At 46.1% G+C, this 25,043-nt stretch overlaps 1 protein-coding gene across 2 annotated transcripts in view; it reads left to right on the top strand.

Annotated features, from left to right (window-relative positions):
* The window catches only part of WBP1L (WW domain binding protein 1 like), a 43,613-nt gene that overhangs the window by 10,984 nt on the left and 7,586 nt on the right, over positions 1-25,043 (top strand). The window contains exon 1 of one of the 2 annotated variants that reach the window (XM_083149245.1): positions 14,007-14,119. The exons of the other annotated variant lie outside the window; for it this stretch is intronic. Coding sequence (XP_083005371.1) covers positions 14,093-14,119 — 27 coding nt within the window. The 5' untranslated portion in view covers positions 14,007-14,092. Of the gene's footprint in view, positions 1-14,006; positions 14,120-25,043 lie in introns of those variants that run through there. 2 annotated transcript variants of the gene reach the window in all.

The raw sequence follows: 25,043 nt of genomic DNA on the forward strand, positions 1-25,043 counted from the left end.
GTTCTACTTGAGTGCAAAAATGGGTGACTTTTCGGGCATTTCAACTCCCCACCCCTGGGGGTTCAAGCTGAGATGCTGGCACCAGCAGCTGAACGTGTCTGAACAGAGGAACAATTGAACAGCTCTGTTGGGCAGCTCTTAGTGGCTGCCATCGGCACAAACCTTTGAGTACTGCCCAATGAGACCCATCCAGGTTGTTCTGCTGGTGTCTTAGATCCAAACCTAGACAGAAGATAAAAGAGACGGCAGCCATGATTCCATGTTAACATTAACACAGTTTAGATGCTATGTTGTGTGGTATACTATGCGTTGGGGCACTTGTGTGGCACAGACCTGTGTTGGAGGTACTAAGGGGTGGAATACTATATAGTGGGGGCACTGGGGTGTGACATAGGCCTACTATGTATCAGGTGTTGCATGCTATGCATTGGGCAATCGGGTGAGACATAATAAGAATTTTGCATCGTAGAGGGGACTGTACTTGGGTGTGTTGGCATGTGGGGTAGACCAATGGGTATTAAAGGGGTATGAATGGTGGTCTATAGAAGTTATCATATATTTTGGTTGGTGGTGATTAATTTGGATCCTATATGTAAAAAAAAAAAAAAAAAAAAAAAAAAGTCTACTTTGAGCCCTGGTCTAGGACTCTTCAAGTCTATTTTTGCACCATAGATATCTGATTAGATAAAACTTCATACCCATCATACAGTTGTTGTTTTTTTTTTGCTTCTTTTTCTCTTTGATATAATATGTAAAATCCTGTGTAACTTTTTTTTTTTTTTTTTTCAGTAGGATTATTGAATCTCTTTTTATGTTGGCTACATGGCCACAAGTGTGTTGGGCATCCCTTCCAGTTTAGAACGCTTTACCATTTCAGGGGCACCGATTTGCTAAAGGTAGAATAACCTGCATTATCAGACATTAGCAATCAAGTAGCTCCCTGGCGTTCTACAGGGCACTGCCCCCCCCCCCCCCCCCCCCCCCCCCGAACAAACACCATTGGGATGAATCGGATTACCCAGTCTCATTAAGGACCTTATGGCTGAAAAGATGTCCTTGTAACCATGTTCCAAAATCTTGTGTAACTCTTTCCCAGTATAGTGTACACTGCAGCTAATGTGGGACCATATTCATGCCCGTGGTGTTGAAATGAGACGTTTAACCAGTACACAACTGGGTGTGATGTTCAGGTGTCCACTTACCTCTACTCATGTATTGTATGTATGTTAATTCATTGCAAGGCATCTGATTTGTAACCTGTGTGTTATTTGGAAGGGAAATTTCTTGTGCAACAGAAGACTTTGTATGTGTACTGTTGTGTAATACCATTTGGGAGCATCCCAGATTGCAGGAAGAATTTCAGAAATTAAAGGTAGATTTGAGGCAAGGGCTCTGCATGTTACATAATACACAGACCAAAACCTATAGAAACTGCAGGTGGGGCAGATGTAACCTGTATAGATGTGGAGGTTCTATTGCCAATAAGGATGGCTGTTTCTACTGAAAACTACCATTGTGTTGGAAATTATCCATTTAATTCCTTTTGTGCTACACTATTACTCATTAGAAGCTGCATCTGTCTGTGTTCTCTTCCTGTCCCGGCCTACTGAGCTGTGTAGTTCTAGCTGCAATGTGCTTGTCTGGTGTCTGTCCATTGTCTTGTAATCTTGGACGTATCCTCCCACTTAGTATGAGGCAATCTTACCGCAATATCTGCAGTGTCTTGCTGGACTAGTATGTCACAGGCAGGATTGCACCACTTCTCTTTAACCCATTTTTCTGCTTGCAGCAATCTGGTTTATGTGGTGAAGTGAGTCATTCTACTAACAGACACGTGCAGTGCGTAAGCCGCTCTTACTAAAACATGACCAGATTAGATGAGTCGTGTATTGTTGTATGATGGTAGAATTATCTGCAGTGATTATCCTGCGCAGGTGTTCATTGAAATAGTAGGTACAGTAGGTCTTTGTTGTGTAACCTGTATATAGTGCAATGTGTTCTGCAGATAGGTACATGTTCTCAGTGTGGACCAACAATTACATGTTTGAGATAGGCAGATTTTGTATGTATGTAATCTCTCCACACACAACTGTTCTCCTTGGGAGTTAAAGAGCTCTTCTAGCCTCACTATGCTATACCATACATTACCATGCATCGTATTCCCAAAATGGTGCAAATAGGATGCAATGACAGCTTCTGCTGACTAAAATTATGTGCACTGAAAAAGACCGGGAAAAAGACGTACTCAGATGTTTGGCGCTACCAAGTCACACAGCTCACGCATTGTGCAAGGAGGTTAGCTGTATGTGGACACCTCTGTATGTATTCTGTGTAACATATATGTGTCTGTGTGTCTGTGTATATGATGTATACTTGATGAAGTCAAACAGGCAAAATGCGTTGGGTGATCCTAGCCTGCTGCCAGACTTAAGATAAACCCTCGCTATCCTTGTCTTTTTATGTACTTGGTTTTATTTTTTATGTCCGTTCATTTCATAAATTAGTTTATTTTTACGCTTACATTGAGTGTATTTTATTTGACCCTAGTATGAATTGTCATAGGTGGTTATTGCTACCCGTGATTACAGTATATAGCAGGCTTGCCTACTCTCCCGGAATGGCCGGGAGCCTCCCTGAAATCTGGTCCGCCTCCCGGCACCCCAGAAGGTGGGCAAGTCTCCCGCATTCTGGTAATTGCTCCCGCTCCCCCCTGGCCCACTGGTTTAATTACCTGAAATCGCAGGTCCGTGGAGAGGGGGCGGGGCTAAAATGACGCAATCGCAGCATTTAAGCTCCGCCCCTCTCCGAGGCCCACAAATTCGTTTTCCGGCATGGGGCGGGGCCAAGTGATGTCAGTCTTGCTCCCGCCCCCTGACGTGTTGCCTCTCTGGGCTTCTCCCGGAGAGGTGAAACTGAAAGTAGGCAATTATGGTATATAGAAACCATTTGTGATCATGCTTCAAATCTTCTGTTTGTTTCCATCCTAAAAGTGCTGTATTGCAATGAGATCTGGAGGGGGTGGGGGGTGGCTGGAGTACACAGAAATCATTGTCCTGTTTGTGGAACCAGCTTGCGATAACAAGTGTTTTGTAACATCACGCATTACATCACTGCAAGAAGCCATTCCATTCTGAGGATTGCTAGACTGTTTCCTTTAAACGTGTGTTTTTTTTTTTTGGGGGGTGACCATGGGCCCATTGTAGCCTCCATTTTTGCCTAACCAGAGTGGTCTGCTGCTATAGCACATTTGCCTTAGAGGTCTACTTGCTGTGCATTCAGAGATACCACTGGAATAGCACATGAAGCGCCTTCCTGTCACTGGATATTCTGCACATCATTCTCTGTAAACTAGTGACTGTTATGTGCATATCTATCCCAGGAGATCGGCATTGCTGGAGATACTCAGACTACCCTGCACCAACAGTCATTTCACAGTCAATGGGCTGGATGTACTAAAGTGAAAACTCCCACTGTGTAGGGAATCACCAGCCTATAGAAGCCTATGGGCATGTCCAGTGGCCAACGCTGTGATTCTGTGCATGCGCAGAGGGACTACCGGATCTCAAACCTGAGGCCCTCTAACCCCCAAGTCTGTCTGTTGTTACCCAGTTTGTTTTATCACTGTCTACTATTGTAAAGCGCAATGGAATCTGCTGCGCTATATAAGAAACTGTTAATAATAATAATAATAAAGTCCAGCACCAGAACCACTTGCTTGGATGCGGTGATGTGCGGCGGCGGATTTAGTCCAATCTGCCTATACCATTAACAATAAATAGGCACATTTCCCTATAGACTTTAAGCCTTCCTACTTCTTTGTCTATTATTACCCAGTTTCTATTACAGGTTGAGTATCCCTTATCCGGATATCTGTTGTTCAAATTTTTCTGAAACCAATACTTTTCCAGAATTTTTTTTTTTTTTTTTTTTTTGTAAAAGCACTACCGGGGACATGATATGTGATGGGCACTACCGGGGACATGATATGTGATGGGCACTACCGGGGACATGATATGTGATGGGCACTACCGGGGACATGATATGTGATGGGCACTACCGGGGACATGATATGTGATGGGCACTACCGGGGACATGATATGTGATGGGCACTACCGGGGACATGATATGTGATGGGCACTACCGGGGACATGATATGTGATGGGCACTACCGGGGACATGATATGTGATGGGCACTACCGGGGACATGGTATGTGATGGGCACTACCGGGGACATGGTATGTGATTGGCACTACCGGGGACATGGTATGTGATTGGCACTACCGGGGACATGATATGTGATGGGCACTACCGGGGACATGATATGTGATGGGCACTACTGGGGACATGATATGTGACAGGCACTAATATGTAACTGCCATTAAATATGCAAGAAAATGATTGCTTAGCATTTAAATTCAGTGCCTGAGATAGTACACAAACGTGTTGATGTGTTTATACAACATAAATGTAAGATACCTCCATTGAAATATAAAAATATTCCAAAATACAAAATAATCGTTTATCCAAAATGCTTGACCCCTGGGCATTTTGGATAAGGGATACTCAACCTGTACTGCTGTTACAATTTTAAAGTACAACGGATTATGCTGATCTATATAACAAACAGTTTATAAAAATTAATAATACCTTACACTACTGGCCATTTTAATACACCACATTTTTTTTTTTTTTTTTTCAAGGAGGGACACAAGTAAAAAGCTATTTTGTGATAACTCCACTTAAGTGAATTCAGAGGTGATAAATTCATATTTATTGACCGTTTTTTCAAACAATTGGAAAGATGATTTACGTAAATGTTGCGTTCATTAAAGCACCTGCCCTTAGCATCACACACTCGGTGCATTCTACCTACCAAATTCTCCAAAGTCCGATTGCCCTCCATTCTCTTGCAGTGCCTTCCACAGATGATTTTTACTCATAATTTACTCTTCTCAAACAAATCTGTCAAGGTGATCCCGCAAGAGTTCAGTTGGCCAATCCAATCCTATGTACAGGTTGGTGATGGTGTATCTTCTGAACGTTTTGACCCTACAACTTTTTCATCATCAAAGCATTGGTGGATACCTTGGACAGATCGGATTCATCCATTTGTTTTAGCTTGATTCCACAACGAAGAAACATATGGACAAATAACATTTATATTTGCATTTTACATTTAAGTCTTTGGGGGGGGGGGGGGGGTGTTATCCAATTACCCCCCCGATACAACATTGGGGGCAATAAACATATCATGCAGGCTTATTGGGGCTAACTGGATAGCCTTGAGTGAGATAATTACCCGCAATCCATGATCGCAGGTATTTGGGTACTGTTTTAAGGAAGTTTTCAATAGTCTCTGGTTGTGTCCTTGTTGGATTTCCAACTGGCGACATTCAATTGTACTGTGGAGGGGCCCATTTATCGTGCTTGTTGCTCCTAAATGCACAACATTTAGCCATGTGCAGTGGCTAATTCCGGTCTAATATTGTGCGCACCGGAATGGCAGTTTGGATACCATAAGCTTAACTACTCCCCCCCCCCCCCACACACACACACACACACACAGATTTCTGTTCCTCTCCGGAGAGGTAATTGATGCTCATTGCCTGATAGCAAAACAATTAACTAGACTAGCTCCCTAAAGCAGTGGTTCTCAACCTCGGTCCTGAGGACCCCCCCAACAGTTCACTAGCGAGGCGAAGCAGGAGGGGACACCGACAAGATCTACTAAGATCTTGCCACCGAAGCGGGGGAGCGCTAACTCCCCCCTCCAGCTAAGTCCCTTCCAGCTGACAGCGCGTCAGTTAACACTGACGCACTGTCTCCCCCCCCCCCCCCCCCCCGGCCGGCTGGACTGCGCATGCGCGGGATCTCGCTACTCATGTGAGATCCCAGCGCAGCTCAGAGCCAGCAGCAGGGACAGCGCTGCAGCTGTCGAAGTCGATAGCTGCAGGCTATCGGCACGGGGATAGCGCATATCCCCCTGATCGTTAGTTAATAAATCTACCCCTTTGAAACTTCTGGCGAATGCTAAAGCGCATACACTAAATTATATTGTTCAGATCTCGTTCAGTGACCTAACCGGGTCCCCGTACCGTACATGCAGTCGTTTTACATTGTGTCAAATTGCGCTACATGTACAGACTACTTTGTGGCATCGTTCACCATTTGTTGTGTACACACTGGCCCATATTATGAATAACATCCTCAGAAAGGCGTAAATGTTCAATATATCGCCCAGAGTATATGCACCTTATGTGTGAGGCAGCTATTAACTGTCCGCACTGTCCCAGTGCACTACAATAAATAAATGAATGAACAAGGAAATAAGTTAATCAGCACAGTGCTGCAAGAATCAAAAAAGTGTGTGTGTGTGCGCGCAACGAATGTAGTAATAAATAGCACTGTATATTGATGGCATGTGAAGCTGGAACTAAACCTACTGTAGGCCTCATGTCTTGATGTCCCACTATTTTCACATATGTTAGATTTCTAGGATGCCAGTCTGCCACACGCAACACGTGCAAGTACTCTGCATGCCTACATGCCCATCCCTGTTTCACAATTTGCATACCATTACACCTTATTGTCTCTGACAAATTGGATGCTGTGTGTGTGTGCTTTGCTGTTGTTGTTGTTGTTGTTGTTGTTGTTGTTGTGTGTTTTTTTTTTTTTTTTTTTAATTACCTGTAGATGTTAATGAATATAGAGAGTGTGTGTGTTTTTATTTTTTAAAGGGGGTAGATTTCAAATCATGGAGAGCGATAGAGCACTAATCAGTCAGCACCTAGCTGCCATGTTACGTACAGACTGTGTTTGAAAGGAGCTGATTGGTTAGTGCTTTATACATACTCACTGTAGTTCTTTACTTTTTTATATCATTTTACTGGAGTGGTTTAGATTGATTCTAATTTTTATTTCTTTGGTATTCCAAAGATTTCCGGTGTATTCCTAAAAAGCAAACGAACCGGTATAGAAGCTTGAAAGTATGAAATTCCTTGTAAAGTGCATCAGTAATGTAACTAGATATATACAACCTGCAGCCAGGTCCGGAGTATGACAGGCTGGTTGGGAAGGGATACGGTCATTGGGTCACCACCAAGTAGGTCGACATGGTTATTTTTTTTGTATTTTTTTTAGCTGACAGGCGGTATTTCATGCCCTACCATCCACTAGGGCATGGTGGGAGAATAAAATAGTGTGGCGAGTGCAGCATGTCGACATGGACACGCTTCAGTGTCCATGTCAACACAACATGTGCCGACTGGCGGTATTTCATGCCCTACCATACACTAGGACATAAGGGTAAAAAAAATAAAAAAATACACCATGTGGACTTTTCCACTGTAAACCTTACCCATGTCGACCTTATGATCCTGTTGGCCATCCTGCATGTCGACCTAGACACATGTCGACCTAATGACTGTCTAACAACTTGCTGCTGACCAACTGATCCACACCTGTTGGGAAGTCCCTACGGTAGTGTCTGCAGGATATTTGTTGCGTTGCCTTGTGCTGAGCAGCCAAAGCAGATTTTTTCTTTAATCATGTGTCTAGGGGGAGTTCGATAATAAAAGCAGGCTTGTTGCTATGGTTTAGTGCATATTTTGATTATGCCTGCTGCTGGTATGTCCTGCCTCATGTAGGGGTGATTGTGTGTCTCTGATTATTGCACTCAGTATTATCCAGGCTGCTGCTCGGTTTGCTGATAACCCCTATCATCCTGCTCCTTAACCCCTATCATCCTGCTCCTCATCCCATATCCTATCTCCAGATGGTCAATGCATGATATAGTACTAGGTGGCTGATGCACTAAGCATCAAGGGCGGGATGTTGTAACATCCGCTGCCCATTATCGCCCCCCTTCGCCGGGCATCACATTATTACCTGCATATGCTCTAACATATGCAGTTATTAACGCAAGGGACAGCTCTTGCGATAAGATCTGTCCCTTGCGATGCGGTGCCGGCACTGGACTTCCAGGTCTGTGACCCGAGAGTCCATCTGCGCATGCGCAGAGTGACGCACCGGCCGCAGGGCATGCTGGGAGGGAGTGGTGACGGATCCCTCAAACAGCGCTGCGGTAAAAAGCCCATAGGCCACTACAGAGGGGCCATACAGCATACAGAAATGCGGTTAAAAAACCCAGATAACGGGGTTTTTACCGCATTTCTGCTTTAGAGAATCTCCCCCCAAAAGTGATAACATGGAGAGTGATAAACAGCCAGCCAATCAGCTCCTATCTGACATTTTTCAAACAAAGTCTGTGACATGGCAGGTAGGAGCTGATTGGCTGGCTGGTTATCGCTCTCCATTTTATCACGTTTGAAGCTTAGAGAATCTGGCCCTAGGTCTGCTAACTGTCAGGATGTAGCTTATACCCCTTTTACACCAAAACGCCGGGTCGCACCCGGCTTTTTTAGACCCAGGTTCAAGCCGGGTGCGACCCGGCGTTTAGTGCAATTTACACCGGGCGGACAGCCCGGCCCGTTCCCCCCCCCCCCCCCCCCCGGTGCTTGGAGATGACAGGATGATGTCATCTCCAAGCGCCAATCACCGCCGCCGCCGGACCGAATGCTGCTGGGGGCAGCCCAGCACTAAGGTAAGCTGCTGGGCTGCCCCCAGTCACCGCGCGCACCCCCCCGCCGTCGCACAGGAGGTGAATGGATGCCGCACACAGGCATCCGTTCACCTCCCTCCCCCCGCCGCCGCTTCTGTCTGCAGGGTATAGCAGACCGCAGCGCCGGCTGTCAGTGTCAGGCTGACAACCCGTCCAACCTGCGAACCGCAGGTTGGACGTTCCCCATTCATGTAAATGGGAGCCGGGTCATCCGACCCGGCGTTCCCATTTACACCGCCCTCTACCCAGGTCCTAGCTGTGTTCTACCCAGGTCAGGACCTGGGTAGAAGTCCCGTGTAAAGGGACACGGCGTTAGGGATTTACACCGCCGAAGATCCGGGTCTGACCCGCCGCTGACCCGGATTTTTCGGCGGTGTAAAAGGGGTATAATTGAGGGAAGGGGAATGTCTCCACTGTTGCAATGTAAATAATTTGTTATTGGCATTGTGTGTTTTTTTTTTTTTTTGGGAGATTTATTATATGCCATTACAAGTAGGTTTCTTTAGTGACTTTTCTGGATCAAATCTGTGTTGTACACGTGTGCCGATTTTTTTGTAGTGCAGATTTGTTAGGAATAAGTAATGCGTCATGTGTTGGAATTGTATTAATTGACTAGGTTGTGAAACCCCTGTTTCTTAATTTTTGATCATACAGTAACTTATCTTCCGGGGTGCTGCTTCACAGTGAGTATTTACCTGAAGGATTTTTGGGGTTTAGTTTTTCTTCATAATTTTGTTCTTCCGGCTGTGAGCTGTTATTGGTCTCTCTGAAGCACAACCCAATGGTGCAACAATTGAATTGCTCCGTTGGGCGCCAACTAGTGGCAGCTATGGGGAAAGTTTTCAATTTCACAGTTAATTTGTGGTTGGAAATTTTAAGTCTCAGGCTGCCCATACACGGAGCGATGTGCACCATTCGTTTGGACTAGAATGCATCACATCTAGTTCAAGACGCATGTGATGTGCTAAAGCAGCCTGTGTTTTGAATTAAAAGCGATGCGACCTAGTCCAAAAAGTACGTGCTGCACATACTTTTGTTACCTTGTGATATGATGTACGCAGGAGCGCGCATCGCAAGGTAAAATAGTTATAATCTATTTCTCTTGACAGTGTGTATAGCTCCCTGTCAGGACTTCTTCTCGCACCTTCCGGGACCTTCCCGGGCTGCAGGATCGCAAGCTGTCTTTCACAAGCGATGTATCGCATGTGACCCCTGTCCACTGCCTCTGGAATGGGGGGGTCCCAGACGGAACTGCATGTAGGTCTGACCTCCGACTCAGGTACGATGCAACCGCAATTCGCGTCAGAACCAATGGCATGTCATACACATCCGATTTGGGATGATTTATCGTCCCGATCCATCGGAAACTGGTGAAATCTGCCCAAATCGCTGTAGTGTATAGGGGGCCAAACAATACTAAGCCAAGGGTATTAGTTGGGGGTAAACTGCATATCCTGACTTAAGTGCTGACTGGAAGATGCACCCCCCTCACTCTGTTCTCTTGTACGGTATGTATCTTTCCTGCTAAATGTTCAGTAGTTGCATAATGTTATTCCCCCTATTTGTGCTGCCAGTGTTATTTTAGTGCAGGTGGCATGTATGTCACACAGTTCTTTGCATATACAAATATTTACTTGTTTAATGCTTTTGGGCGAGATTCTCTATTACAGAAATGCGGTAAAAAACCCCGTTATCGGGGTTTTTACCGCATTTCTGTATTCTCTAACCTCCCTCCGCAGTGTCACCGCTACGGAGGGAATCGCCAGCAAAAGCTGGTGGTTCCCTGCAGAAGCCTATGGGCTTCTTACCGCAGCGGTGTGTGAGGGATCCGTCACGGATCCCTCCCAGCATGCCCTGCGGCCGGCGCGTCAGTCAGCAACGGCGCCGCATCGCAAGGGACAGCTCTTACCGCAAGAGCTGTCCCTTGCGTTAATTACCGCATATTTTAGAGAATATGCGGTCATTAAAAATGCGGTGGCCGGCGAAGAGGGTTGCGGATTTTAGAGAATCCCGCCCTTTATCTTTTATGTATGTTTTCAAATGACAAGTCTGGGACCACATAGTTTTTGGGAAAAAAAGTATTGTCGTCTATATACAAAATGTTTCCAACCGATTTCGGAGTTTTAGTATCTTGGAATGTTTGTATACCATAATGAGATATCTTGATGATGGGACCCCATTATAAACACGGCATGCATTTGTTTCATATACCCTCTATACACGCCGCTTAAAGGTCATTTTGTACAATAAGTGATCACCGGAATCACGCCAGGGAATGGGGGCCCGCATAAGTGTGGCAGTAGGCTCCACCGATGTCACCAATGTAGGTGCCCCCCTCCCCAATACACATGCACATTGTGAGCATATACCAGAAGCGCTAAGAAAGCTCTAGTTTACTATACCGATAATCGTTTGTGATATGTCTTGTGTACTGTGCCGCTTTTTCCAAGATGCTGATCCCACGGCTTCAATAGTTCATGTGAAAAGAAAAGTGCACAATGAGCGTAATATTTAGGGAATTTTACTATAATAAATCGCTCAAGTACACCAAAGTAAGAGGGTGATAAAGATAAATCACAGGGAGATTCCGCCCGCCCAATTGCAACTGCACAGCTCCTAGATCGCCGCCAGTGCAAGACTCGCCTATATACCAGAAGTTATTTATATAGCGCACACATTCCGCAGCGCTTTACAGAGAATCTATTTGAACAATCACATCAGTCTCTGCCCCAGTGGAGCTTACAAGCTATGTTCCCTACCACATCACACACAATTTATTCTAGGGTTAATTTTTGCTGGTAGCCAAGTAACTGCCCAGTTTATTTTTGAATTATGTGCGGAAACCGGAGTACCCGGAGGAAACCCACACAAGTATGGGGAGAATATACAAACTCAGCACAGCTAGGGCCATGGTGGGAATGGAACCCATGACCTCAGTGCTGTCAGGCAGTAATGTCCATGCTGGAGGGAAGTAGGGGAACCCAGAGAACCCCTGCTGTATACAGAAGTTTTCCACTCGGTCACATTCTAATTTTTTTTCAGGGGTTACTGTTTTGTTATTGGTAAACTCTTATCTTATAGGTTACAGTGCTCAGAATGAGCAATGCCTCGTTGATTTTCGCAGGAAAGCCCCATCATCCTACCCTTTATCTCACAGTTTTGGGAGTGGTCAGTGGTTTAATATTATATATATATTTTTAATGTTTATCCTTCACGTTAAATATTTACTTCAAAATTCCCAGGACTAAAATGTGTTTTCTCTATAAATACCTCATTTGGAATAAACACAGAGAACCTTATTGTGGCGTCCACTTTCCCAAGTGAGCTGACTCTAGACGGACCAGCAATATTCTGTTTACATAATAGACACTCCCTGCAGTCTGGCTGTCTCTGATTCTCCGATTGTTATTCATTTCTGTTGTGGCCTGACACCTAGATAGGCATAAATATGGTGATCAGGATTATATAGAACGTCTTAATGTTTCTAGGTTCTAGTCTGCAAAGCAGACCCTCCATGTCTGGTGGATGTGATGTGTATCCTTATTAATAGTGACTGACTTCTTGTAACAAGTATACAAAACAATCCTTGGTACTTCCTCTTCTCTGCGGCCACCGCTTATGCTATGGAATTTATGTAGCATCATCGTTCCCCTCACGGGCTCTCTTCGGTCGCCACACTTCGGGCTTGGAGGCTCACTCCCCTTTGCTCACCACACCTCAGGCTTGGAGGCTCGCTCCGCTTTGCTCGCCACACTTTGGGCTCGGTGGCTCGCTCTGCTTTGCTCGCCACACTTCAGGCTTGGAGGCTCGCTCCGCTTTGCTCGCCACACTTTGGGCTCGGTGGCTCGCTCTGCTTTGCTCGCCACACTTCAGGCTTGGAGGCTCGCTCCGCTTTGCTCGCCACACTTCAGGCTTGGAGGCTCGCTCCGCTTTGCTCGCCACACTTCACGCTCGGTGGCTCACTCTGCTTTGCTTGCCACACTTCGGGCTCGGTGGCTCGCTCTGCTTTGCTCGCCACACTTCGGGCTTTGTGGCTCGCTCCGCTTAGCTCGCCACACTTCGGGCTCGGTGGCTCGCTCCGCTTTGCTGGCCACAACTTTACTAAAGGTAATAGAGGGTGGCGTGGACACAGGATTTGTAACGGTTCCCTCGCTGAAAAAATCCTTACGTAGCGGGTGGACAATGGTGAATATAGCGGCTAAAGTAACTGGCGTAGCGGTGGCCGCAAAGATGAGGAAGTACCCAATCCTCATTCTAATTAAGTAATAAATCCTTATGGGTCTGTTTTACAAGCCAGGGAGAGAGATAAAGTAGCAAATAGCCAATGACAACTTTTTTTTTTTTTTTTTCAAGCAAAGCCTGTAAAATGACAAGTGAGCAGATTTTACTGCCACTAAAGGTTATGGGTCACTGAGTCCATCCAATTAGGTTGACATGCATTGAGTTAACCTGAAATAGGTGGACCCGGCTATGGTTGACAGGGTTGGAAGGTCGACAGTCAATTAGTCGACATGAGTTTTTCATGTTTTTTATTTTGTCCCACGTGTATCACGTCCACTTGCATGGTTAACTGCGCTCGCCATGCTTCAGGCAGGGTACCTCGCTATTCTATTCTCCCTCCACCCATCAAGGGCATGAAATCCCGCCCGTTGGCTCATTTAGGCTCAAAGTGAAAAGCTCAGGTCGACCTTTTGACTGTTGATCTTCCAACCCTGTCAACCTAATGACATGTCGCGCCTTGTAAAGCAGCACCTGTGTGGTTAACAGCAGGATCCAAGTGTGACCACTGCTCTTCCAATGGACCTCGGTGGCGCACCTGTAGTTAATTGGCTCTATATAAATATATCTTTATTAGGGCAACAGAATGGTTCCGGCCTGGTACCAAGCAATGCTGCTGGACTCTGAGATGGTATACACAGGTGAATGTTGACACACACCGTATTTGGGTGGGAGGGAACAAATTCCAACTTGCCTCCATGCAACAGAGTTGAACTAGCGCCTCAATTCCTTGCTCCTTTTCGAATATTCTCCTCTATAAACTTCCCCTTTCTCTACCCTTTGAGTCTGCCGTAAAATCGGCCACCTGGGAGAAAATCAGAGACTCCTTCTGCAATGCAGGCACCTGGTCATACCGCACAGAGGCTCCTCTCACCCTTTCGGAGGCTTAACACTTCATTTCAGTCGAGGTTTTCACGATAATATCTATTTTAGCACTGAGACTGTTCATAAGCAGCTGTTTTGGAGTCTGAAGTGATGTAATTTCCAGCTTGGCAGCTGTCTCCGATATGTCAGGGTAGGGAGGGGTACAGCTAGTGCATGTTGTGTCCCGGGACCCTGTTTACTTAATAATCCCTGCCAATAAAGGCCTTGTTTAAATAGGGCTGCAGTTACGACTGCCCAATGCAGACGAAGTAAATCTTTGTGCCGGGGTTTTGTCAGACGTAACGCTGGTGTGGAGAATGAGACTGCAAAATGCCTTTCCTTCTAGGCCTGAGACAGGTACGGTTTCTTCACAACAACACACTTGGACACGGAAATAGTGTGAGGCTCGTGGGAATTTAGGCTTAAGGCGTTTGTTAGAGATGACCCCAGCAAGCACTGTATGAATGCTCTGTATTATCCTGTCATGTAGGCAAGCTTCTCTTACCGGTTATTGCAGACAATGTTTTCATCTCTGTGTTCTGGATTATGACAAGAAATACAAGTATGGGTCCCTGGAATTGCTGTTTTAAAAGTGCTTGCCGGAATAAACTGTAACCCTTATCTTTTTGTAGATACGGTATTGATGTACTACTGTATGATGTGTGAACTTGTGTTCCGTAGTTATTACATTCAGTGCTACTTTATATACCTGGTTAACCTCACCTGACCTTGTTCTGCTGGCTTGCGAAGTGCCAGGTTATTTAGAAACCTGTTTGTTTGTTCAGATTGCTATAAGCTTTTATTTATTTATTTTTCGCTCTAATTTTAAAAGGATTTGATGGTTACGGTATAGATGATAGCAATGTCTAGATCGACCACTAATGGTCGACTCAGCAAAAAGGTTGACACAAGTTTATGGTCAACAAAGGCCAGGTCGACATGAGTTTAAAAAAAAAAATGGTACTTGTTTCCTAGCACGGCCACAATCGTAACTAATCGTGTCCCTTAATTAAGGGACACGATTAGCCCGATGGACCCGATTTCTTTTGAAATCAGGTCCATTTTGCCGGCTAGGAAACAAAAATCGGGGGCATCGCGTCGGTCGGGACCATTAACATTGGTCCCGACGCGACCGACGCGATGCCCCCGATATTTGCATTGACTTCAATGTTAAAAAAAATTTTAACATTGAAATCTTGTCGGGAACGGTAAAATATCGGGGGCATCGCGTCGGTCGGGACCATTAACATTGGTCCCGACGCGATGCGACGCGATGCACCCGATTTTTACATAGGATTCAATGTTAAAAAATTTTTTAACATTGAAATGGTGTAAAAATGTTAAAAAATGTGAAATGGGTCAATATGACCCATTTCACATTAAAAATGTCCCCGTCGTCGCCCCACGATAGACGGCAACCCGAAGCGTGGCGAGCGCAGCGAGCCCGCGAGGGGCGGCGGTACGCGTCCTCCGACCTTTTCATGCCCTACTATCCACTAGGGCGTGGAGTGAGAATAGAATAGTGTGGCGAGCGCAGCGAGCCACCGAGCCCGAAGCGTGGCGAGCGCAGCGAGCCCCGCGAGGGGACGCGGATACCTTCACAGGTAAACGCGTCCCTTCGCGGGCTTCACAGGTGTCCGTGGCGACGCCGACACCTGTGAAGGCCGCGAAGGGACGCGATTACCTGTGAAGGTATCCGCGTCCCCTCGCGGGGCTCGCTGCGCTCGCCACGCTTCGGGCTCGGTGGCTCGCTGCGCTCGCCACACTATTCTATTCTCACTCCACGCCCTAGTGGATAGTAGGGCATGAAAAGGTCGGAGGACGCGTACCGCCGCCCCTCGCGGGCTCGCTGCGCTCGCCACGCTTCGGGTTGCCGTCTATCGTGGGGCGCTGTGTACGCGCTTCAATTTGGGGGGGTTTGGAATTTTTTTCATTCAATCCAATGTAAAATTGGGTCCCAGGGACCCAATTTACATTGGATTTAATGAAAAAATCGGGTAAAAAATCGGTCGGATCGGCCGATCGCATCGCATGCGACCAAATCGCATGCGATGCGATCGACCGATTTTTTTTTCAGCACGACCACCCCGATCTTAATCGGTGTGGCCGTGCTAGGAAACAAGTACCAAAAAAATCATGATTTTTGGGTGTCTAAACGTACGTTGAAATGGACCCCGTATATATGTGCGGTGTCCCCTCGCATGGCTTGATTTGCTCATTGTGCCTGGCCCACTAATATCCAAGTGGGAATATAATAAAGTATGAAAAACACCATTTTCTTTATTTTTTTTTAATCGTGAAAAACTCATGTCAACCTTTTGACTGTCTCCTAAGGTATGTCAACCCTTTTAAGGTGTTAAACTAGTCACTGTCAACAATTAGTGGTCGACATAGACTTTGTCTATCCACTGACTGCATATCTGATTTTATTTGGGCATTTGCAGGAAAGCGTTAAAACTGCATACATCGGATCATCTGTTTTTTTTTTTTTTTTTTGCATTACCCTGAAAGACCTTGCACTGTGCTCGGCCTGACTTTCAGTGAGCTCAGCAGCCACTATCCAAATAAGAAAGTCAATAATTTTACAGGCAGTGGCCTGAGAGTGGAAACAGTAGCAAATGACTCTGCTGGTTCCCAAAAGGGAATCCGAGCCCTGCCAAGTATTTGTCCCGAACCTTCTCTGAACTGCACTTTTAGCACAGCGGCCCTTTCCAGCACTGCTCTTAAACATGCCACCCCCAACACATGTGACCCTGTGAGAAATGACTACAGACCTCAGCAGGCCATAAAAAAAAAAAAAAAGAAACATTCACGAGCCTGAGTCCAAAAGTAAAAATGGACCCCTAGGGGTTCTCAAACTAGGTCCTTTGGACCCCACACAGATCACGTTTTCCAGGTCACCCTGCAGGTGCACAGGTGCATTCATTACTTAATGACACATGTTAAAAGATCCGCAGGTGGAGCTAATTATTTCACCTGTGATTCTGCGAGGAGACCTGCAAAACGTGCAGTGTGCGGGGTCCTAAGGACCGAGTTTGAGAGCATGTGCGCTAGACGATATGTTGTCCGATCTGGTGAATCGGAGTGACCTATGGGGCACATCCTCCAGTGTATCTGCAAGGTCTCTGATGCGCACTGTAAGCATAATCTTTCTTTGGCTGTGAATGGCTAGCGAGGGACCATGATGCAGAATGCCAGCACCAGGAACTGTATATGCACTTGCCGTTGCCGGCTCAGCAGACTAAGTTGCTGGGTTCACACATCGTGGTGTGTGGGCAATTGAGACCACATTAGCTAGGTATTGTCAGAAACATTTGGGGGAGGAGCTATCAAAGATTCTAAAAAGGGAGAGTGCAGTTGTTGCCCAAAGCAACCAATCGGATACTAGTTACTATTTTATAGAATGTGCTACATGTATAATAACTAGAATCTTATTGGCTGATAAATTCCCCTCTTGTTCTGCAAATAGTGAGACTTTGTTTACGGTCTAATAACTTTGACTTTTACGTGAGTCTGACCTATGGGAACAATTGTAACCGTGAATCTGATTTGGGTGACTTCTGAAACCTGACCATATCTCCATTCCGTAGCTGACCCTACATGTTGCTATCCTTTACCTCTTCTACAGGCCATGTCCAGCACTTTACAGTGTGACTACGGTTACCGCAGCGGGAGGCATTGCCTGTTATTAGTGATGTTAGAGGAGCAGTTCCATTTGTGGTAATGGTGCTGAGCAACACTGAATACTGTGCATGTGTGGGAGTGTGACGTGCCCGGAACCCAGAGTTGTGGTGCCCGGAAGCTTTTGCTGGAGTCTTCAGCCAGTTAGTGTCTGCCGGGATTTTGTGAAGCCCTGTGTTTGGGGTTCTGTTTATTTATCTGTTCCGGCCATGATTTGCTTTGTATCTTTCAAACATTTGTTCCTTTGCACACTTTTTGCCTGATTCAGACCTGTTCACTAGGCTGCATATACTCGCAGCCTAGGGGACAGGTCAGCTCCCCCCCTACTGCTACCCCCCGGCCCTCCCCTTCGTGTTCACACAGGGTCTGCACATGTGCATATTCGTGCATGCGCAGTCTCCCCACCATCAAAAAAAACGTGGCCAAATTCAGACTCTTAAGAATGGGTCTGAATCGGTTGCTTTGTTTGAGGATCCCATGTAGTGACTTTAGTGTGATATGATGCATCTTGAAGAAAGACCCCACATGGCTTTGAAACGTGGAACCCCAGCCTAATGAAGAACTCTCGCTATAAAAAAGATGTAAATGAAAAAAAATAGCTGAATAGCAGTTTGGCTACGTTTAAACAATACTCTAATACTTGATCATGTTCTTAATGATGGAGATTGTCTAGACCAGGGGTAGGCAAGTAATTTTTAACGGAGTCCGGACAGTTCAAATTATTTTGATCAAGGTCCACAAAATCAAATATCTGTATTGTAATTAAGTCACCTTCTGATGACAAAAACCAACTGCCATATAAAACCTCATTCCCTGTGCCCCTCAGGACTGCCTCCCCCCCCCCCCCCCCCCATACAAAAAAAAAGAGTTATGTTTTTTTCAATGGGGGCCTCAAAGCTCCATCCCATTGAACTGGGATGACCAGATTACCCCCCCCCCCCCCCTTCTTCACCCTCATCCGCAGCAACCACATTAAAAGGGGAAAAAGAGGCAAACATTTTAAAATTACACAGCTGTATTCTGCCCACTGCCACCACCACTACCACTGTGTTCTGCCCGCTGACTGCCTCTGTTGCTTGTGTTCCCGGGCAGACTGCCAGAGATTCTCAGCCCTTGCAGTGCGCGAATGCACGGTGACATCACCAGCACATCCGCGCAATGCATCACTGGGACCGTTTAAGCCAGAAGGGGCTTCAGGAGGCGAATGGGGTCAGGAGAGAGGTAACGGCCACATCTCGCCGGTCCGCATTTTTTGCCCTTTGCAATCCGAAGGTGGACCGCGGTCCGCCAGTTGCTTACCCTTGGTCTAGACCAGGCATGTCCAACGTTGGCCCTCCAGATGTTTTGAAACTACATATCCCAGCATTCTTTGCAATAGTTTTAGCATTCTCTAATAGCAAAACGGTGGCAAAGCATGCTGGGATGTGTAGTTTCACAACATCTGGAGGGCCAACGTTGGACATGCCTGGTCTAGACCCAAACTACACGTCATTATGGGGCCTACACAAGTATCGATCACTGGGCATTGTCTAAGCGATCTCACTAGATCGCTTAGAAAATGCCCCTACATCGCTCTGTGTGTAGGGGCCATAGCGATAGCAATGCGTGGCCCTGCGCGTCAACATTGCTGATGAAGAATTTTGGATAACGGATTATTCCGTATTTGGGAATATTTTTATATTTGAATGAGGTATCTTGCCTTTATGTTGTATAAACACATGAACTACACACAAATATATTTTATTTGTGCATGAAACAAGGTTTTAAAACGTGAAACAAAGTTTGTGTCCTATCTCCGGCACTGAATGTGAACGCCAAGCAATCATGTCCTTGCACATATTTAGTGCCAGTTGCATGTTATTTCCCCAGTAGTGCCAGTTACATGTTATTTCTCCAGTAGTGCCAGTTACAGATGTATCCAGTAGGTTTTTAGCAAAAGTACATTTTCGAGACTATGGTTTTCGGAATAATTTGGATAACGGATACTCAACCTGTATAATGTTTTACAGCATTCCACTTTGAGTTTAGAGAAGCCAGTCTCTGAGATGCTGTGAAGACACCACACATGGTGGCAAGGATGTGCCTTCTGTTTTATAACTAACATTTGCAGAGCGGTGTTGGAGTTGCAGGATGTCTGTTTATTTGTTTGTTTAGTACTTTTGAGAGAACGTTCTGATCTGGAAGGCAGCAGTTACATGACCACTAGTGTGGATTATCAAATGGAGGGTTTTCCCATAGAATCCGATCCAAATCTGCTGAAGATAGAATGTACTAGGCAAGCCATAGCTGGAATCTTATTGGCTGCTTTGAGGCAACACCTTCACTTTTTTTTTTTTTTTTTTTTTAGCTTTAGCATATCTAGCCCAATAGATTTTTAAGAGGCAAAGTACATGTTTACATACTGTATACCCAGTGGTTAATGGAACTACGTGCCTAATATTATAATGATGCCTTACTTCTTATGACCAGCCCATGACTGTATTATTTTGTCCCTTGGGACCAATAATTAGATTATAAACTCAATTTCACCTGAGTGTAAGTTCTTGATTACAATAAGTATATAGAACCACGTCTTGTTGTTATGATCCAAAAATAATGTTTACACTCATCTCTCAGGGGATGGAATATATAGTTGGGGTGTGTGTGTATCACGGTAACGTGTCCTTTGGAACATAACTGGATAGAATGTCATGGTGTAACTGCGGTATCTGCTGCATGGGCTTCTATAAACGGTTTTTGACATTCACTCAATTAATAGTTTTTAAATCTAATCCTAGATATCATTTTGGAAACCTGACCACTGACCAGACATGTGAGGTGGGAAATGGGGTGTCCCTTGGTATCAGTTGCCATGCTTCAGAAATGTTTTACATCTGGAAGTTGGCATGTTAGCTGTAAAGATACAATCTTGTAATTTCATATTGGGGGTGTCTGGTTTTGTATGTGCGTAAACAAAACCACCTTTTTGTGTGTTTCAATTGCCTGCTGCAGATCAGACTGTGTCGCAGTTGACGTTGTGATTTCCGACAGATTGCCCACACTTACCGTGTTTCCCCGATAATAAGACACTGTCTTATTTTTTTTTAACCCTCAAAAAAGACCATAGGTCTTATTTTCGGGGGAGGGCTTATTTTAATAGACCTTGACAGCAAATGTCCTAAAACAGGTGCCAGACATTTAACATGCCCCCAATCCTCCTTAACAAACATGCCCCCAATCCTCCTTAACAAACATGCCCCCAGTCCTCCTTAATTAACATGCCCCCAATCCTCCTTAATTAACATGCCCCCAATCCTCCTTAATTAACATGCTCCCAGTGCTAATCAAATAAACTTACTGAGTCAAAATAAATCTGGGTAACGGGACACACAGCACAGAACTGCGCCACAGAACTCCGTTCTGCAGCCGCGTGATCTGCACGATGACGTCATGCACGGCTCGCAAAGCATGACTGGGGCCGCGAGCAAGGGAGAAGTGGCTTCAGTAGAAGCCACTGCACACCATACCGACACCATGCAGGTGAGGGGAGTTAGGGCTGGTGGACAGGGACATCAAGGGGGATTTTCTAAACGGAAAATTTAGGTATTTGGAGAGGTCTTATTTTCGGGGGAGGGCTTATATTGGAGCAGCAGCCCAAATCTGGGGGAGGTCTTATTTTCGGGGGAGGGCTTAAAATCGGGGAAACACGGTACATAATGTCACAATTGTGAATGTCAACAGGACACTGATATTTTAGACTTAATACTAACCTTAGTCACAGCTTAGCCCTGAAACTAATTGCAGACATTGACCTTCGGCACATGTCAACTTTCAGCATATTGCCTGGGACCCGTTTCAGGGATATCATTGCGTTCCACGTAGAAGCAACTCAAACCGATTTGTCTTTAGGCTAATTTTGAAAACTTCATTTCCTTTCAGTGTTGACTCCGTAGAGCAGAGGCGTTCAGCCGCCGAGTGGGTAATTAAGTGGCATAACATCGTGTGTCACATAAATTGAACTTGGTTGAATAGCACTTTGTCAGTCAGCAGACTTCTAAATGTCATTCAGCTGCTCTCTCAGCAGGGGGCTCTGTGTCCTGTCTCTGGAAGATGCGGGGTGGTGTATGTGTGCATTGTGCCAACAGCAGCGGTTGTGTGAGTTGTACCATGGTTCCATGTGAAGAATGTGGCCTTCCTAAGGGCATACATTCTCTCACAAACCTTCCTAGTGCTCTGATGATTAAATCACATAGATGGCTGTGGGGCTCAATAACATTTGGCAGGATAGTAAATTATTTGCCTTTTAATGTAACCTATGTCATGCCACTGTGCAGTAACCTACACGGAATGGCAAACCAATGCAGGCATAAAGGGCTTCCTTTCTGTAGTCATGGTGCATTGTCCTACCATAATTTGTAATGTCATGTGAGACCTCCTTGTGGGGCCAGGTTTGTACCTAGTGTTCATTCTAGCACCTGCCATATTTGAAAACCCATGCAGTTCCTCTTCCCTGCCTGGGGTGTCGCTGTCTGCTGTGGTGATTCTAGCACAGGTCTGGTTTGCATGTCAGTGCTGATATAAAGACCACACTGTGTTAGAAGCACTACAGCAGACAGCGACACCCCAGGCAGGGAAGAGGAACTGCATGGGTTTTCAAATATGGCGGGTGCTAGAATGAACACTATGTATCTGCAGTTGGGCTTCTACACAACAATGCGACCCATTGCCAAGCATAAGACGTAATGAATTAATACCTAGGACCAGATGCACTAAGCTCCAAAAAAGTGATAACGTGGAGATTGATAAACTACCAGTCAGCTCATAACTGCCATTTACAGGCATGATTGAAAAATGACAGTTATGAGTGGGTGGTCGGAAGGTAATCACTCACCTTAGTACATCTGGCCAGTGGCGGAACTCCCGGAGGCAATGGAGTCATCTGCCGCCGGGCGCCAGCCTCAAAGGGGGCACTGACTCCATTGCCCCTGGTGTTCCACTCATTTGAGGTGCTGCCCGGCAGTACCCTAATGTATGCGACAGCGATGCCCCCTCCAGCGGCGATGCCCCCCCCTCAGTCCTCCCTGTCACTTGGTTGGCCGCCGCTGCACTCACTGAGTGACAGCGGCCTGAGCAAATGAGAGCCAGCCAGCACAGTGACGAGGAGCCGGGAGTCGGGCAGGCCGCAGCAGCAGGAGACCGTCAGCAGCCATGTGGACGGGTGCCACTCAGGGAGCACTGCATACAAGCTCCCGGCGTCCTGAAGCAGCCAGTCCCAGCCCCAGCATCCCCACCGCTCTTTCCCCCGACTAGCGTGTCCAAACTGCAAATATCGCCTCCGCCAGCCCCCTCCGGTCCCTCCCCAGCAGCTCAACTCAGACAGCCTGCAGGAAAGGACCAGACTGCAGCTGTTACGCAGGCCCTGCAGAGGCCTCCCTCCCACTCAGCCAGACCCGCAGGACTGATCAAGGCTGAACCACGGAACATGAACCACCATCCGGACTCAGGAGAAGCCCGGGGAGCAGCAGCTCAGCGAGCCCAAGGACATCGGGCTAGAAGGTACCTGTCACCCCCTCATCCCTCCCAGTCACCTCACACCCAGGTGGCCCCTCTTTGTGTGCGTGGCCCAGAAGGGAGCAGCACCGTGGGGCTCATGCAGCATCGGTGCAGCAGTCCACCTCCCACTCTAGCTCTAAATGCCTGCATCCAGGCTTTAGCAGCACCAGGCTGATTTTTACCACTCTCTCATTTATCTATCTCTGCCTGACCCCCCAATCTCTCTGCCTGACCCCTCTCTCACCTCATCTTTCTTTCTGCCTGATCCCCCTCTCACCTCATCCCTCTCTCTGCCTGATCCCCCTCTCACCTCATCCCTCTCTCTGCCTGATCCCACCCTTACCCATCTCTATCTGCCTGACCCCCTCTCACCTCATCCCTCTCTGCCGATCCCCCTCTCACCTCACCCCTCTTTCTGTCTGTTCCCACTCTCACCTCATCCCTCTCTCTGACATGCTTTCTCTCTGACATGCTTGTTTCTCTCTTTTTCTATCGCTCTCCCCCCCCCCCCCCCCCCATCTCTTATTCTCCCTCTCTCTAGCTATCTATCTAGGGGGGCACCAACTTTTATCTTGCCTCCGGGCGTCATGGGCGAACTTACGCCACTGCATCTGGCCCATAGCGTTGCTTTTGAATGGAAGGATATGTAATTGGGCTATGATTCTGGAGCTCGCTGACGCAAGTTGAGTACAGTAAAGGTCTAGTGTCTTTATGCTAGTACCATGCACCTTTCAAAACCCATGCAGTTCCTCTTTCATGCCTGGTGTGTCACTGTGTGCTGTGGCACTTCTAGCACACTTTGGTCTGTATCTGCTGTGGCACTTCTAGCACACTTTGGTCTGTATCTGAGTGCTGAGATACCAGATTGTGATAGAAGTGCCAATGCAGAATGGGCAAAACCAGGTTGGGCAGATGTAACCTATGCAGAGAGTTGGATTGGGTGGGGTTTGTACATCAAACTGTGCAGTCAATATTTACCCTGCACAGAAACAAAATAACTTGCCCAAATCAAACTCTCTCTCTGCACATGTTACATCTGCCCCACCTGCAGTGCACATGGTTTTGTCCATTAGCAAACCAAATGTGATTTGCGAGTGAACCTGAATCATGCCCTGAGTGCCCTAACACATCTACTTCAGGCTGTTGTTGTTGTACAAGCACTGTAGGTGTGGCAGGTAGGCAGGTGCCACATCACGTTTTAATGCTTTCCAATCTGTATTAATAGTGCTATAAATGCAGGAGAAAGTTGATGCATTTAATCTGCACGGTGTAGAGAGAGAGCCTAGAAATCTATTTCTGATTTGTGTGTGTGTGTGTGTGTGTGTGTGTGTTCCCGTTGGCTTATGACCGTAATGTAGTAATGACCGTAAGAATGTAGCTGCCCGTTTGATGTGTACATTAAGTCATAGAATTTGCATGTGAAAATGGAGACCCAGTTTCATATAGCTTTACACACTGGAAAAGCACAGGTGCCCTGCTAGAGCTTCACCCAAAGCAACACGTCCTGGCAGGTTCTCCTGGCATCAAACGACCAACTCTTAGATCCCTCGATATTAACTAACTAGTATGTGCAATGCCGATGCTGAATTGAAGGTCACATAAATCAAACTGAACCAATGTCATTGCACAGCTGCCTGTTTTGCTTCTACACCCATCATCGAGGAAGCATCACAAAAACAACCACTGTATGGAAAATTAACAGTATTGCTGTATTCTAAAATATTGAATACTTAATTGCTGTAAAGCCAGGATTACATGTATGCACATGTGGACAAGGGTAAAATGAAGTTTCCAAAGAACATGCTCTTGTTTCCAGGTAATCTTGGAGCAGGGAGGTAAACCAGTCACGTAACCTATATCCCCACATCTTATCGTGTATGCTGTCTCAGAATGCAAGCACTGACTAACTCCTTCACCGCCAGGGATCTGTGGCAAATATACTGTAGGTCTCCTGAGGCAACACAATTTGCTGATTTATGCAGACCGCTAGTTGCTAAGAGTAACATGTTTTTTGTTTTTGTTTTTTTTACACCAACATAATTTTAACTATTTTTTATTTTCTTTTTTT

Source organism: Crinia signifera, chromosome 6 (assembly GCF_055691185.1).
Source record: "Crinia signifera chromosome 6, ASM5569118v1, whole genome shotgun sequence".
NCBI classification, from domain to species: Eukaryota; Metazoa; Chordata; class Amphibia; order Anura; family Myobatrachidae; genus Crinia; species Crinia signifera.